Source organism: Pectinophora gossypiella, chromosome 17, assembly GCF_024362695.1.
Source record: "Pectinophora gossypiella chromosome 17, ilPecGoss1.1, whole genome shotgun sequence".
In the NCBI taxonomy this organism is placed as follows: Eukaryota; Metazoa; Arthropoda; class Insecta; order Lepidoptera; family Gelechiidae; genus Pectinophora; species Pectinophora gossypiella.
This window is the reverse complement of record NC_065420.1, coordinates 5,095,740-5,113,921: the sequence shown is the minus strand read 5'-3', so window position 1 is coordinate 5,113,921 and position 18,182 is coordinate 5,095,740. Positions and strand designations below refer to the sequence as shown.

General features: G+C 37.6%; 1 protein-coding gene across 1 annotated transcript in view; it reads left to right on the top strand.

Annotated features, from left to right (window-relative positions):
• The window catches only part of LOC126374284 (sodium channel protein 60E-like), a 291,877-nt gene that overhangs the window by 261,304 nt on the left and 12,391 nt on the right, over nucleotides 1–18,182 (top strand). Inside the window, exons 10-14 of the mRNA XM_050020807.1 lie at nucleotides 12,753–12,874; nucleotides 15,492–15,700; nucleotides 15,970–16,147; nucleotides 17,199–17,333; nucleotides 17,904–18,118. Coding sequence (XP_049876764.1) covers nucleotides 12,753–12,874; nucleotides 15,492–15,700; nucleotides 15,970–16,147; nucleotides 17,199–17,333; nucleotides 17,904–18,118 — 859 coding nt within the window. The remainder of the gene's footprint in view (nucleotides 1–12,752; nucleotides 12,875–15,491; nucleotides 15,701–15,969; nucleotides 16,148–17,198; nucleotides 17,334–17,903; nucleotides 18,119–18,182) is intronic.

The following is an 18,182-nucleotide window of genomic DNA, read 5'->3' as shown; positions in this document are numbered from 1 at the left end:
AAGGAACGGTGAGCTGACGCGATAGATAGCTACCGTAGACATAGTAGATAAATGTTGATGAATGGTTGAATGAGTATTAGGTTAGCGGAATCCGTTCCCGCTGCGATTGATTTAAGTTTAAGTAATTACGAGTAGAGTAACGATGAAACTGGACTTGTTTACCGTAAAAGTACCTAAATCTTTATAAAACAAAACTAAGGTAATAGGCAAAGGTGATTGTCATTGTAGGCAATATTATAACGGCCTTCATAGTCCAATGCGGAGGTCCCCGGTTCAAATCCCGGTGAGGAAATATTACAAAAATCACTTTGTGATCCGTAGTTTTTTAGGACTATACAGGCTGATTGTCAGAAAGTAAGATGATCCGTGCTACGGAAGGCACGTTAAGCCCTTGGTCCCGGTTACTACTTGCTGATGTAAGTAAGTAGTTGTGAGGGGCCTTTGGCGGTTCAATAATAACCCTGACACCAGGGTTGATGAGGTTGGTAATCCACCTCACAATCCACGGGAAAAGAAGATAATTATGTTACTAAATCCATAATACAAAGCCTACATGTCAGAAGAATGCTATCCTAGACTATAAGTAAATACATCAAATTATACCACAGATAGAATAAAAATATATTAACTTTTGTTATATTGTGACTCTTGTGTTATTTTGAACAAAATCTATAATCACAGAATATACAGAGAGTTAGTGAGATCGTAACGAATTTTATAGGTTGGTAATCCACCCTACAACCCACACGATAAGAAGAAGATTAAATCTATGTAGGTTGACGGTGTTTTCGCACTTAATTCGATTCTGATTCAATCTGTGTCCGAGAGTGACGGATAGTAGAAAATAACTATGAGATATCGGTTGGACGTAGCGCGTAACAATAGCTTATACATAGATCTATAACCACTTGCGGTTCGACATTTGACGGACTCGGATAGACTAAGACTCGGAGTAGTCCAAAAACGCCCGTAGACTACCAGCCTGGTCACGTTGGTCTAACAAAAAAACTCGGTGACGTGTGAATGTACCTCTGACTCATCATCTCCCTAGAGCACTATCCCGTTTTTTCACAGGGTCCGCTTACCTAACCGAACCGATTGAAGATTTGACAGGTCCGGTTTTTTACAGAAGCGACTGCCTGTCTGACCTTCCAACCCGCGAAGGGAAAACCAACCCAATACAGGTTAGGTCACATACCTCCAAAAATGCATTTCTCGGGAATGTGGGTTTCCTCACGATGTTTTCCTTTACCGCTGAGCACGTCATAATCATTTACGATCCAATAATAAAAAAAAAAATGTTTATTGTCATAGAAAAAGATCGACACAACATTGGGTACTACAGCTAGGTCAAAATAATGAATTTGAAAAGAAATTCGACAATAATTGGTTTAGGCATGTGCTGGATTCGAACCTGCGACCTCAAAGTGAGAGGCATGCGTTGTACCAACTGGGCTACCACGGCTCAGAATGTACGGCTTGGAATGTACCTCCGTCTAATACCCCAATATAGTCGTGCGCTTACGCTATATATCTTTTTTTTTACGAATATATCAACCTAACATACACACATACAGTCATGAGCAATATAATGTACCCACTTTGGAACTCTGTCGCACTAACAAATTTGACATTTAGTGAGACTTACAGTTCAATTTGTCAAAAAAGTTAATGTGACATGGTACCAAAGTGTATACATTACATATTAATGCTCGTGACAGTACATAAACTCACGGCTATTTCCCACCTGGGTAAGAAGAGACTATACCAACCTAAGTGTTTTGTATAAAGTGATCCTACTCTACTTTTTCCACTATGGCATAATTATATCTTGTTAGGTCACTTCACGGTTGACAACTCTCTTTGTTGTGCACTTCACTCAATTATCCTTTGAGAGCCGTCTCCTGCTTATAATCACATTTCTGCCCAATTATTTTTTCTAGAGGTTCCTTTACAATGCTAAGGAGACACTCGAATCGAACCTGTTTCAATTGGTTATCAAAAAAATGATGATACAAATGTTTGAAGGGATACACTTGGAACGTCTCGAGGGCTTCCCGTAGGCAACTGTAGACTTTCAACACAAAAATAAGATTAAAATAAAGGGTACTGATTCTATGTCGGGGTGGGGCGGAAAGGTTCTAGAATGACGACCACGTGTCGGACCGACGATCTGGTGAAGGTCACGGGAAGCCGCTGGATGCGGGCAGCGCAGGACCGATCGTCGTGGAGATCCTTGGGGGAGGCCTATGCCCAGCAGTGGGCGTCTTACGGCTGATGTGATGATGATGATTCTATGTCGCATTGTTTCTCCTTCTCTTCTTCTACAGTAACAGAAGGCTCGGTGAAACGTGGGTACTTAGTTCATCTTGCGACGGATGTCTATCCCCTGACCTTCTGACTATCCCCTGCTGGGATATAGAGCTCGAACAACAGATTTTTACTCATCTGGATCTTTTGCAGTCTCTGTAGTTTGCTCCCATGACATATCGAGAGCTTTCATAATCATTGTTTTTTTGCGATTCACATGAAAGAAAGTTGGTAACATAAGGTAACACATATGAACCAGGATTGGATTTTTTTAAATAGAGTTACAATTACATATTTTCAGCGCTCCCCATTTTTCCGGCCCAGTAGTTAATGCCATATGCGGAAAATCACCTGAAAAAATCATAAAAAAAACAATATTTTATACTTACAGAAATTGTAATAGAAATCCAACTTTATAGGGAACTTTTGGACTTATAAATCTAAGCTTGTTTCTTTGACGTTAGTTTTTTCTTTGATTTTTTTTAAATTCCCAAAGATGAAAGCTACTTAACGTTCCATATTTGTTTGTGATGATATTAAGATTAGATTGATCTACTATATGGCCTCCCCTCAATCACCCGGAGGAGCTATGGAGCTTACTCATGTACAAATAGTCAAAGTTTCCAAAAACAGTCCAAACCGTGCAATTCTCAGACGAAAGTTACAACTACAATGATGCCGATTCCTGCAGACTCCATCATAAATCTAAATTTATCTTAAAAAACCTAATTTTATTTTAGTTTAGCAAAAAGTGTAATTCTGGCACTCTGGTCGTCCAAAATAAAATTTTATTTAGATGATTTTGACAAATTCTACGAAGTCTATGATCAACCAGCTGTTGCCGTTTTTTTTGCCGTAAAGTTGAGACATGAAGAATGAATGGAAGTGAGTGAATGAAGTCGTCATTCGAACTATATGAATATTTATGACCTAAAACTGTACAACAAACGTCCAATATTTGGATCCTCTTATAACAATCTAGACAAGTGGGTAGGTAAACGAAACGACAACACAAAGCAAGATTTTAAGCTCCAACCAGCTTTTAGAGATTATCATTGCGCTAATCTTGGCTGGAATTGCAAGAGTACTATCTGCAAAAGATCTCTTAAAATTTCTTTAAGAAGACTCTTGGATAAGTATAAATATTAGGTATGATGTATATATCTTCTTCCATCGTGTGGGTTGTGAGGTGGATTACCAACCCCATGAACCCTGGTGTCAGGGTCACTATTGAGCCGCCAAGGGCCCCTGACATGGCTCATGCAACGACTACGTACTTTCATCAGTAAGTAGTAACCGAGACCAACGGCTTAACATACCTTCCGAAGCATGGATCATCTTACTTCCGGACAATCAGGTGGTCGGTCTGTAATGTCGTAATATATTAACCAACGCTATTCGCTAGGCGATAAATAAAGCAATTATATTGGTCCAAATACTTATCGCGTCGCGCGCGTTATACGGTTGCCATATTACGGCTACAGGTATGACTATATGTTTTACACGCGTCGATAGTAGTTTTATTCATATTCATTTATATAATAACACCTAGATATATACGTTTTGTTGTTATAATTGTGAATGCCGTGTGTACCTATAATTGGGGCACATATACAAAAAATAACTTAAGACTTGAATTTTATAACTTTACAATAAGTGCACTGTTGGTATACCTATCTACACTTTATTGCACCAAAATAAAAAGAAATAATATACAAAAAGTCTCTTTCTATCTAAACTCTCTGTCTCTAAATAAAGTAAAATAGTAATAACTGGCCAAATAGTAATAATTGAGGAGCTCGGTGGCGTAGCGGTAAACGCGCTTAGCAGTTAAGCAACTTTCGCAAAGGCCGGTCATAGGATGGGTGACCACAAAAAAAAAGTTTTCATCTCGAGCTGCTCCTCCGTGCTTCGGGAGGCACGTTAAGCCGTTGGTCACGGCTGCATTAGCAGTCGTTAATAACCATCAATCCGCACTGGGCCCGCGTGATGGTTTAAGGCCCGATCTCCCTATCCATCCGTAGGGAAGGCCCGTGCCCCAGCAGTGGGGACGTTAATGGGCTGATGATGATGATGAGTAATAAATGGCGTGCGTTCTTTTATTGAGTGTGTACGAATAAATAAGCGGTAAATTAATATTTCAATAACAGTAAAACGGTACAAACAGCAGATTCCGTGTCGCAGTAACAAGATCCGGGAGATTATCATTGAGTTAATCCGACTCCGGTTCCGGACCGGGAGAGCGGAGTGCAGAGAACACGCTTCTGAATTCATTACACAACTGTAGACTCGTTTCGTACAAATGGTCTCACACACGACACACGAAAACGTTATAGAAGCATAATATTATAGCCTTCTCTTCTTCTTGTCGTTTCGATGGCATTCAGATTTTTCAGCTCAGTATTTTGCCACCCGGACAGAATTTTCGGTGGCATTCATAAGCTCCTCTCGTGTACAGGTATCGGGGCACGCGGGGCAAGATATCAAGTGAGATGTCTGTGGCGTAACACCACACACGCTCAGGTCCGATCCGTTGAGAAAACACCTTTTTTTGACGTGACTTATTGTAGATTTGCCGCAGATGGCATTAACAACTTGACCGGACAAATGGGGAGCGCTGAAAGCTCTCACCCGGTACAACGTTTAAGACAACAGGCCTGAGGGTGCCCAGTTGGGCGCAAACCTCGGCTCAGGGCGTCGACTGAGAGGAAGAATATTTGAAAGGATTAATCGACCCTAGTGGGTCGATAGCGATAAGCGCTGAATGAGGGAGTTGAGAAAACACCACCTGGAGAAATAGAGTAACAACCTCTTTTTGTTTATGTACCTCTATATTATTTTAAATAGCAAAGAATAAAGATTAATACCCTTCATATAGAAAGGTAACTCTCTCCGCCCCGAACCAATTCATATCGCGCGCCGACCTCACCCCCTCTGAGTCTTACTGGCCGTAAACCGCTAAGGAGTAAAAGGGAGCGTGGATTGTCTGTTTCGCTCGCACTTACGGTTTACGCGGCACAATAAGTATAAGAATGAGATTTTTGTATGAAGTGTCCAGGGTATATCGTATGTTTGAAAAACATATAGGTAACTAAACTGTTTCAACTTTGAAAATAACCCGGTGTATTAGCTACCTTTTTTTATGTAACTTATTGTAGGTTTGCCACAAATAACTATCGCATTAACTATTTGGCCGGACAAATGGAGAGTGCTGAGGGCTCTCACCTGATACAAAATTTAAGACAACAGGCGCCCAGTTAATCGCGTGTAGAGGCTACCTCAATTCTTTTGTTCTGCACTTTTCGGCTAATATTATTATGTCACTATTGAAATGTTATGCAATGGGCCTACCCACATTTCTGTTCCAAATAAATCTTCTTGCTCCACTCCAGTTGAAACTATAAACCACTCGAGTGTTCGTCGTAAAACGCTCATGAATCCTACACGCCACGTTTCTGTGAAACTTGTATCATAGAGTGCATTTAAGATATTGCATTTCGATTTTCGAGTACTAAAATAAAAAGTACTGCAACTGTTAGGTATTTAAGTAAGCACGTAATGAAATGGTAATAAATTAATAACCTCTGTTGGCGTCAGATCTGGCAACCCCCGTTGCCTAGGTATTGTTGATTATATGGCGCGTAGCAACGGGGGTGTAAAGTTAGGTTTTTTTACATTATTATAATTTTGTGATCTTTTACTCTTTATTATACGTTAATACTGTCGCACTAACATATTTGACATTAAGTGAGACTTACAGTTCAATTTGTCAAAAAAGTTAAATGTGACATGGTACTAAAGTGTATACGGGTCGTTCTTCTTTTTTATCGACAATAAAAAGCCATTTTCTCGATTTATCGGATTTAACATCTTTAAAATTATAACGGCAATAAATATTTTAAAACATCATATAAAGATGTGTCTGTAGAGGACTATTTAGTGGTTCTCTTTATCTTGGTAGCATACTTTTCTTTGCAGGCGCATTCCAAAAAATATTGTGACAGAGTGGCCCTTTTCATCGGAGACAGCATTTCAATTTACCACTCTGTCACATAATTTTGTGAAAAACGATCAAGCTACGTTAATAACTAATTGAGGAACCGATTAGTATTTTGCTTGTATTTTGAGTATAATAAGATAACTATATTTTTGGACAATCAAAACATGAAATAAAATTCTAAAACATAACTTATCAGAAGCAGAACGAAGGACAGATCATTGTCGATAAAAAAGAAGAACAACCCATACATATTAATGCTCGTGACCGTACCTACTAGAAGAATAGCATACGGCTAAATGACTGGACATTCCTTCTAGGTCCTACTTTCTTCTTCTTCTAATCCTATTGTCCCCTGTTTGGAATGACAGGTTTTCACTCCTCTTTTGTAGTTTTTGGTCCTATTTAAGTCTAAGTCTTACAAATTAGTACGGGGCACACAGTTGCCGTTCTATACGTACGGTCACGAGCATTAATATGTATACACTTTGGTACCATGTCACATTAACTTTTTTGACAAATTGAACTGTAATTCTGACTAAATGTCAAATATGTTAGTGCGACAGAATCCTAAAGTGGGTACATTATATTGCTCATGACTGTACGTAGTATCATAGAATACATACAGGTGATAGTGACATCTTAACGAAAACTTTGAGGGATGATTCAGACCATGATTTTGAGTTGATTTCAAGTAGTTCCATCGCAAAAGTATAGAATTGAAAATTTCTTCCGCTTGATATTAACTCAGAATCACGATCTGAATAATCCCCCTCAGTATTCGTCACGATGTCACTGTCACTCTGTATAGTACCATGTAGTATTATTCATTATTCTATAACTCGGCTAAGTGATAGCCCATTATAGATAAGATAATCCATCATATTGGATTGGAGAAGACTACTACTCTAATCGATCTTTTTTTTGCTCCCAGACGGGATTACTGGGAGGTATTCCTAATCTAGCAGACAAGAAGGAATAAAATTGCGTAAAAACCACGCCTCCTTATTCCACAGCTATTTGAAATTCTGCACTAAACTGGGGCGTACTGTAACTTGGCTAAAGTTGTCGATACAAGTCATAAGTTTTGAATTGAATCTAACCACGACACGATGGTAAGTAAGTTATACATATAGTATTGTTGTTACTGGTTGTGATAAACTTTGTGATTTGCTATCTGATGTTAAAACCGGAGAGGGAATAGAATTACGGGTACATACATACAAAACACATAAACAACCTATATACGTCCCACTGCATAGGTACACAATCAACCGGAGGGGGTATGGAGCATACTCCTCCAAGCTGGTCCATTGCAGGTTGGTGCAACTGTTTTACGGCTAATATCCGGGACCAACAGCTTCACGTGCCCTCCGAAGCACGGAATTGTCTTTCTTTTTCGGTCTCCTTGAAAAGCAAGAATGTTTACATACTGAAGATTCAGTCACATTAATCCCTGTATGTACCTAGAAAGTACTAACGTAAGTACGACTCTACATTACCCCGTCTAAAGTGATCTATCACCTGCTTCGTCTAAGTGAGAAGAACCTGCGTGGGAGTTAAAAGCGTGCCGCTAATGCACCTAATGGATCCTAAGATCTGACATCCGTCTACTGCAAATGGCGTTCTCATTGAACGAACTTACTAAAAATTGCTATAGGACAAGCAACCTTAAAATGCTATAAAAATTATGATTATCAGTCAGATCATACTGTGTAAGATCAGAAACATTAACATAACATAACATAACAAATACTTTATTGCACAAACAGGAAAAAACAAAAAACAAAACAAAAGAGAAATAGAATTAGTACAATAGGCGGCCTTATTGCTAAGTAGCAATCTCTTCCAGGCAACCTTAATTAATTAATTAATTTAATAACATTTTATTACTTAACAACAATATAATAAACAATTTGCACAAGTAAAATTATATATTAACATTATTTATTTTATTTCGGTGAATGACATTTTACAAAATGCTGGTTGGTATTTCAAAAAAAGAATCATGCGATCACCATTTAAGAAAAAAAACGATGTCTTTTCTTTTAATTTTTAATGACATCTATTACAATTTTTTGTTAATTACGGCCTAGGGTCAAGTTTTTAGGGCCAAGTCTTCGTTTTATGTCTTTTAAATTATTTTAGTTTGTTCGTAGCATAAGCACGGCACAAATATGTTTATAAATTCACAATAGTATTTTAATAGTGGTACGAAATACTTTTCACAATGAAGTACCTAGGTCAATAAGGCGGAGGAGTTGTCACTCATCTATTAGGTACACATTTTAATTTAAAAATTGCCAGTACAAATAACTCGTTTTATTAACTTCGTATTAACATAGCAGAAAGTGGTTTTTAAAACAAAGCAAACGTTACGAATAAAAATAACATTAATCAATCCTTTTGAAATTGTTTAAAACGTCCACAATAAATTGCTTTCTGCAACCAATGTACCGAAATAACACGCGACACGGTAACTTCGCTAAGTTGATTGTTGGAAAATGTTCCATTACTCATTACATTTTTATTTCTTCTATAGGTACGATGTCATAATTGTGTTTAAGTATATTTTTGTTTAACACTTTTTGATATTAAAATATTGTTCTGATTAAGTACTAATGAAATATTTTTATAGATAATGTGTTCGGGTCGCGATGCCAAAACCTAAGAAAAAAAGTATTTAGGTATTTTATAGGTAAAGTCCTGTCTTATAGATACAAAAAAAACTAAAACTATTGGGATATGAGAATACGCCTTTTGTAACTTTTATCCTCAAATGAGATAACATATTATGTAGCGCCAGTGACATGAATTGGATTGCAGTTTTCAGCAGAATGTCAACTGCAAAATTTAATATCCGCTCTCGATGCGAGGCTATCCTTCGTTTGAATCGCAAAATCTCATAATTCTCGCTTCGGTACTGTATTTTAAGTTGGCAGCTTTTTTAAAGTTAACGTTTAAAATATTAGGCATTCATTTATGTCATTATTAGTGAAAATGTCGTAAAATCGAGAGAAGAGTAAAGATGTCGCCTATTTATCCGTCATCATCACTAATTTAAGAACCATGCTCTTGTCGGTGCAGCATTTTCCATGCTACTTTTTAAGTACAAATAGAACAGTGGTTTCCCTCTTACTTTCCGGCCAAATAGTTAATGCCATCTGCGGCAAATCTACAATAAGTCACGTCCAAAAAAAAAAAATCCCTCTTACCTTCCGCCCCGCAGTACTCTGACGCGAGTGTAAGGGCGCCCAGAATAGTCTATTTCAAAGCCGTACTAGGACTCGTCCTCCGCCTGTGAATAGTACTGACAGTATTGTTATTTTATCCGTAACTGAGTACTTTTAAACCATACTTATAAGTGGATTTATATTTCAAACGGTTTTTTTATGGATTCAATCTATGTGTATTGTTTATGATTTGTGGAGCGGAAGGCAAAAGGGATACCACTGCCCTATTTTCCCTAAAAGTAGCATTGAGAATGCTGCACCGACAAGAGCGTGGCTCTTTAAATTAGTGATGTGTGATGATGGTTTATGTAGGTACTACAATGTAAAAAAAGCTAAATAAAATTCAAAGATGTATTAACCCTTACACCTTATTGCCTAAAAAAGCTGCTTTTTAGTACAAAAACGTGAGATTAAAAACCGCCAGCATCGTTTCTTTTACGACTCAAGCCATGAATATACTAAGCTTTCGCCATTTATAGAATGGAGGCGCATTTTGAAAGCTAAACGAAGCATTATAAGGTGAACAACCTGAAATGAACGTACCCAGTACTTAAAGGGCATCTTTAGTGACATCTGAATGGCTTTTTACCTTAGGGTTAGTCCCGATGGCTTTCAGCAAAAGGATTTATCGTACGAAAAAAATGGGAATTGTAAGATAAAGCGGGCTTTAAGCGCTACCATAACTCGAAACGCCTAATACCTGATTTAACATGCGTTAAGATTTTGCTTTATATTGGATAAAAATATTTTTTCCGCATGAACACAGTATACTATTAAAAATCTTAATTAAAAAGAAAACATTAAAACAATTACTATTCAAGTGTCCATTTATAAAAATAAAAATATTAAACCGGTTTTAAACAGAAAATGTTCTAAATCCGCACATAAGTACGTGTATTTTTCTAAACCGGCCAGCGACAAACAAAATTAGCACTAAAAAGTTTTTTATGTACTAGTGCAACAGTTTTCTGCGGCGTGGCTGTATGAACTTGCTACCTTTGTCTGACCCAATTCCGGGCAGTCAACACGTAGGAATTTGCATTATAATGTTGTTTGCGCGATGTTTAGCATAGCGAGCGCTCGTTTAGTACACCACGGGGATCTTGGCTATGTCCATATAGAGATGAGGTCACTTAAGAAAGGATGACTATAAAGGGTTTGGACTCTTAAACCAATTTATTAGATGGGGTTAAGAGACCCTTTCTTAATAAAGGCGATTTCTTACGGAGTTCGTCCTATCTTATTGGATTTTCTTTTTAACAGAAAGCTTTACGATTCGAGGGTTTAACTTTGAGGATAAATTCAAAATTAAGGAATAGATTATTCAAAATTTGTTCATTCATGTTAAGAATAAAATGCATTTTTATTATTATATTTTTATAATACCTAATTGTTTTGTATACACAAATAAAAAAAAAACTTCTAAAATCAAATTCTAAATATACCTAAATCAAGTCTTCACAGCATGTGTGCTATGTGATTATTGATTGATGTTTGAACACACACAGCTACTTATTTATTTTCCTGACGTCCTTGTAAGTGAACCAAATAAAATAGAAAATTGCTTGTGCAAAAATTCAGGAATTTCGTTTCGTTGTCGTTTCAAAATTAGAAGATGAAAGGAAATATTTTTATTGGAAACACGGTGTACTTATTTGAGATATGAAAACAGTTACGCCAGACCAAGCAAAATTGCCAGGTTTAGGTACGTACATACGTATATATCTGAATTATAAAGGTTTTTTTATCATATTTTACCACACAATCCCTCTGTCGGTTTTTACGACATGCCCGGAAAGATAAGCAGCTAAACGTGATATGTGTATTCTCAAAACAGCTAGATATATGTATATGTAAGTGCCTAAGGTAGGCGTTTATAATAATAAACGTCTACTAATAAACGTCGACTAGCCTTGAAAACGCCTATTATCATTGCATCTCAACGTTTCTCAATCGTTTGGTCATACTAATGCACTGTAGGTAACTTTTTCAAATATTATCTTTTAAAGTTGCGAAATGAATCAATCTCTAGTACCTAGTGTACCTACGTCTATAAATTTATATTATTTTTCTTATTCAAAGATATTCAAACAAACAAGAAATAATGGCGGCAAGATTTACTTTTTTACTTTTGGCCCACTTAAGGGACAGGCAAAGATCATACGACCATGCTGCCTAGTCTGCAGTATACGGCGAGATTTACGTCCGATAAAAATATAACATTTAAAAATAGGATTAAATAATAAAAACTTGCCAAACCACATTGCATTAATTTCATAATTCAAAATGTTCCCATTATCAAAATAAAAAAGAAATACTTATTCTTAAGTAAATAACTGGCCATTATTATTCAAAAAACTTTTGCAAACGCCTTATTATTATCATAAAAAAATAACACATTCATTTATAATTGATTGAAAGGTTTTTAAGGATAACTTTTTTGATAAAATTGTCCAGTATTATTCTATTTATTTTAAATAAAACTTTTTTTCTAAAAACGGGGGAAAATATAATTTTATAGAATTAGAATATTTAGATAATTGATATATCAATATATTTGTTAGGCGACGTCCTATTGTTGGGTTAAATTTTAAATCATATTATTTTTAAACTATTCAAATTGGGGTTACCAACTTCAACACTGTTTACCCTATTGACACGTGTATCGCAATACGTTTATGTACATTGGCAACACACGCACGTCCTGCAAATAGTGGAGAGCCATTCACAACGATGCACTCTAGCACCAAACGAATAAACTCTATTCGTACTACGTGCTCTGTATACGGGAAAAATTAATATTGAAAATAAAATACGTATGTTTTTTATACGTGCATAAACTTAGAAAATTTTCAAATACGGAAAGCTGATAGTTATACCTAGTGTACCGTTCCCGGGAATGTTCCCAAAGTAAGAACATCTCCGTTGTAAAAATTCTTTAATAGTAAAGACACTGGCTGCATTTTTTTTTAAATGTATATTCGTGTATTCTGATCCTATCTGCCGAACTTTTGCGCCTTTTTACCGTCGGGAATGTTCCCACTTTTGGTAGTTAAAACGAATGAAAGATTCTGCCACAAGGCGGCTGAAGCTCCTCTACATAATACGGGGAGCGTGAGCCCCTGATGAGCAAGCGCTATGGCAACTACAACCGGACCTGGACCTCTCGCCCCTAACAGATCCTCCAGACTCACAGTGAATCTTGTCCGCAGGTCTCGCTCGCGGTCCCGGTCGCGGTCGGTGACCCCAAGCTCGTCGCCGCCCCCGCCGCCGCCGCCGCCCCCGCCCCCGCCGCCACCGCCCCCGCACACTCTGCACCCTGATAATGCTTTAGGTAAGTCTAATATTTATTAAGTACGTTAACTTAAACATATTGACGTAGACAACACTGACAGTGACAACTTTCTTTCTTGCCTAAGTATTTTTCTCCCTTGGTTTCTAACTTCGTTTAACTTGCAGCCTTCACTCTTTCAATAAGTAAGTATTTATACCTACAATTAATTTAATAACTGGGAAACCAACAGTAGAATAATCATACTTAAAACTAATTATTTCACTGCGAGATGGTAGAATAAATTCAGCGTCAACAGCCCATAAAATAAAGTTTGATTTCAAAATCACAGCTTCCATGGTCTAGTGGCGTTGGGCTTACAATCTGGAGGTCCGGGTGCGATTTCCGATGGGGACACTTTGTGAGATTATCTTTTGTTTGACAAGGACTGATTTTGATTAAGTCGAAAAATACCGTTTCGAACTGGACTTGAACCGCAACGAGCGTCTTAAAAACCATTACACCACCGTGTCCTCCTCCTGTCCATTCGAAATTCTTCGATCTATAGTCGTTAGGTGACGATTCTAGATAGATGGCGCCGGCGTCGGCTTAATGAAAAATAAGGAAGAAGCGCCTTAATGCTGAATCGAATGCGCACGAGTTCGAACAGTATCTTTTTTTTCTCTGTGAGTTTCCCTAAGTACGAGTGAGGGCTATAAAAACAAATATCCGTATATAGGCTAGTTTTGTTTAAAATCACGCCCTACCTCGCGTAATGTGTTGAAGTGTTTTTTAAGGTTTAAACAAACCCTCCACACTTACCATCAGCTGAGCAAGTGAGTTTTAGGCAAAATCGAACCAACATGTAACTGTAAAAGAACTCGAAATATTTCATCATCATCCCTTAGCGTTATCCCGTTTTCACAGGGTCCGCTTACCTAACCTGAAGATTTGACAAGTCCGGTTTTTTACAGAAGCGACTGCCTGACTGACCTTCCAACCTGTGAAGGGAAAACCAGCCCAATATAGGTTAGGTCACATACCTCCGAAAATGCATTTCTCGGGAATTTGGGTTTCCTCACGATGTTTTCCTCCTCTCGTGATAATAATTTATGATCCAAACATGAATTCGAAAACAAATTCGATAATCATTTGGTTTAGGATTGTGTTGAACCTGTGACCTCAAAGTGAGAGACATACGTTCTACCAACTTTACAAACAACAAGAACTTTCTTTTGACAAGAACACTAAATATTTAAACTTTAGAAAACAATAAAATGAGCCAAAATATCGCAAGGAAAGCTACTCTGCCGTACTCTATTCAACTGCCATGCTTTAGATGATAAAAATAATACAAAGCATTTCTCAAGATTACTTCTAGAGATAACTCGAACATACTGTAAAGTTAAGACAAAGATACTCGTACTACGGACGTCTAGAAAGTTTTACGAGTGTTTGAGAAGTAGTAAACTTGTGATTCTTTCGGGACTCGACTGTTTATTGTGTAGTTACTGCACTATGCTCTATTTAGAGCCTTTGTATTTAAGTAACTTGGAATTTATTTAAACTCTACTTACTGTCCGGTATTTTTAGCATTGTCACAAAAGCAACCTATCTACTAAATGCTAATCTTAAAATGGAAACCAGTTTAAAACGATCAAAAAACAATAAAATTTTTAATTTAGACTTATTTACGAATCATAATTACGAATTTACCAATTACAATGACGTTTGTTTGCGTTTGCGTATTTCATTTAGGTAGTTCTTTTAATTTTTTATATGTAAGAATGCACTATTACATTTGTATAAAATTATTTTCATGTACCAAAAGGTTGCCTGGAAGAAATTGCTGTATGAGCAATAAGGCCGCCTGTTGTGCCTTTCTGTATCTTATGTCCATTGTCGTCAATAAAGTATTTTACCTATCTATTTTGAACACGTCACTTGATGAAATCATATTTCCAGTACTTATTTCTAAAGAAACGAATCGACCGTGTGCGAAACACTACACTGCGCTCCAAAACGGGTATCACTGATGTAGGGGAAAAGTCCGCCAAACTGATGTGGGACTGGGCCGGACACGTTTGTCGGATGCATCCGGAGCGGTGGGCACGAGTCGTTACTCACTGGATACCTCAGGGCGGGCTTAGAAGTCGAGGCAGACCGCGTAAAAGATCGTGTGACGACCTCAATGCTTATCGCAAGGATTGGCCGGAGATCGCGCAAAGTCGAGGGGAGTGGAAAAATTAAGGGGAGGCCTTTGCCCAGCAGTGGGATCGTATAGGCTAAATAAGATAAGATAAGATTTCTAAAGAAATTAATAAATAAATTATTGTTGTGACACTTTTTCGAAAAATATCTTATTAGGCAAATAAGATAGAAGGGAGAAGGTAATAAAAGAGAAGGTTCTCACCTAGCTCATCTTCCTTAGTGCATCGTGTGATGGAAGTAGGTATCTCAACTACCCTAGTTGGAATGTAGTCGTCAGCTAATGTTATGTTATCAATAAGACCATCAAAATTTAGTAAACTGAATTAATATTGATTAATAAGTACTTTGTTACTTAGTATTTGATGGCATTACATACACATACGATCAAATTGGCACGGGTTCAACATTGAAGTGCACAGAAAAAGCTTGTGTTATGTTATCTTTGTCATAAAAAAATGTTAACTTCCAGGTCGTGGCGCCCTAAGCGCAGCAGGTCGACAACTGAGCGACCACAGCAACAACCGGGAGTCTTCGCTCGACGACTCCGGAGTGGTCGATGATCACGACGAGGGTGAGCACACATCCGACGACCAAGCCACGCACCCCCATCGCCGTGTCCTGCTGCTGCCCGCGCCGCCGCCACAGCCCCAAACTACTCCGCTACCTCACGTACAAAAAGTAAGTTTACCCTTACCGTAGAATAAAGAATAATACTATAAAACGGCAATTCTCCGCCCCCCACCAGCAACTGACCTAGGTTTACCTCACCCCCTCGGTCTCACTTTAGTCTTCAATCGTATTGGCGTCTATCGACTATTTCCGTCGGTCTATCCTATCGGTTCCTTACTTTAGACCACATTCAGAAACACAGCTAACAAAGCATTCAAAAAGAAGAAAGAAGTGTGAGTAAACAACGGGGTCCTATAGAAAACCTCTTATTTTTTCAGGAGAGCCAAACAAAAGCGCCAAAACTGAAGAACGGATCAAAAGAACAAACACATATACAAACACAAGTAACGCACACAAAACCAGTGGAAAAAACGAAAGAAAAAAGGAGTGAAAAAGGGAGCCTCCAGGAGAAATATCCACTAAATCCTGACTACCTCAACCAAATCGTAGTTCTAGGTAAGATTAGATTTAATTTCTTAAGCACAATTTCTTACTTCTACAAAATCATGTAGCGCCATCAATAAGGGCATGAAAAATCTAAAAGATATTTCAGATGATCATGAACAATTTAGTAAACTGAATTAAAAAATACTTATAACATACTATTTGATGGCATTACATACACAAAAGATCAAATTGGCACGGCTTCAACACTGAAGTGCACAGAAAAAGTTACACCAAAGCCACTGAATGAAAGCTTTGCCACACCAAAGCTTAACTATACTGTGACATTATACTCTACAATAACCGAATTTGGAACAGACTCAAATAGGCGTAGGATTTTTCAAATTGCTTAGATAGAACAACAATGTAAGATATGGCCTACTAATTTGAATGCATGTCTCTTCTACACTTTTAAAATTTTATTAAGTCTACAAAATTATTTTATAGGTCTTTCTAATCGAACTCAACGCTTGCATTCTTTGCAAATATTCTAAAAGAAACTTAATACCATGTACAAATTTTTCTTTCAACTTTTTCTAAATTTACTAGAGAATCAACCTTTTGTCTTGAATTTCTTCTTCTAATATCTAACTATTCGCTCTTTTTCAACTTGCATCTGCAAACAGATGATATTTTCTTTGGATTTCAGAAGCATTATGTAAGGTTCTCTTTGATTCTAGAACAATCCTCCGATATGCTGAGAACCGTTTGAATTTGGACACGTTGCAAAATTCTTCTTGTGTCCTTAATCAAACGGTACCAATTCTCTCGTAGCTTGATGAATTCTATAAACTAATGAAAATTTAAACTATCATTAAAGCTACAAGAGATGTAGACACTGCAATTTCATTCTGCAATAAAAATAATCTAGATGCTGACGTCATAGACGTAACTATTCGTTTCCAATTGCTGCTGACATATTTGATGTGACCGAAATGAATGGTCGCGTTTGATGACGGATAACATTCACCATTAGCTTCACTGCTCGACGAGGCATCGCCTTATTGAGCATTTTGATTGGACACTATTGCAATCTCGCTTCTACCCTCATTAATATCGTCAGGGGCGGACTGGCCATACAAGCGCGCGCCCGCACTCCCGCAAGCGGAGACGACGAAAATTAATGAGCTCAGTTTATTGGCAGCCACGCACAAAACTCATATGGGCAATTACGAGCAAAATTGCACTTACTTCACAGGTTAGTAAACACTGACGCCAACGCTTCTGCCCCCCAGTCCACCCCTGTTCCCCACAGGAAGACTGCAGGGTGACTTTGCGATTGGTTCACTAGCTGTCTCGTGCGCTACTGAATCGCATTCAAGTCTTATACTAATTACTACTCTTAACATTTCAAACTGTGTAACTATTTTCAACTGTGCCACTTTTATGCGATTCATGTTTTCAAAATCATCAAAATTAATCTTTCACAATTTGGTCTCAGCTATCCGATATCGAATGCACTTTACTGGTAATGACACGGAGAGTTCCAAATTACACTATTGGCATTTGTATATTAAGTACCGTGCATTTTCCTGCAATACTTTTGATCCCAATTTTTCCGCTTTGGAATGCATGAATAATTTGAATAAATCAATAGATTTAAATTTGCAAACGGAAGCTTTGCATTGGTTAAACTTGTATACGCTTTACAACGCTTTGCTGTTCTGATTTGACTTCTTCTCTTTTCTCTTTCTTCTTCAATCTTCTGTGTAAATGTATTTTCCTTGCTTTTTCGAGATTTTTAATGATACGTTCAATTTGGTCGCAGATGAACTCGTGGATAGAAACTGTGAGTGCTGCGTCACCTGTTGCATAGACTACGAGGGATGGTTGCAGTTCCAGAACTGCTTGTATGGGATCGTGAAAGATCCGCTGTTTGAATTGTTTATAACCACTTGTATCATATTGAATACGCTCTTCCTCGCTTTGGAACACCACGGCATGAGTGAGAACGTTAGGTCGGCCTTAGATATAGGGAATAAGGTAAATTTATTTATTTATTTGTTTGTTTGTACACAATAAAACAGACACAAGGAACATACAAAGC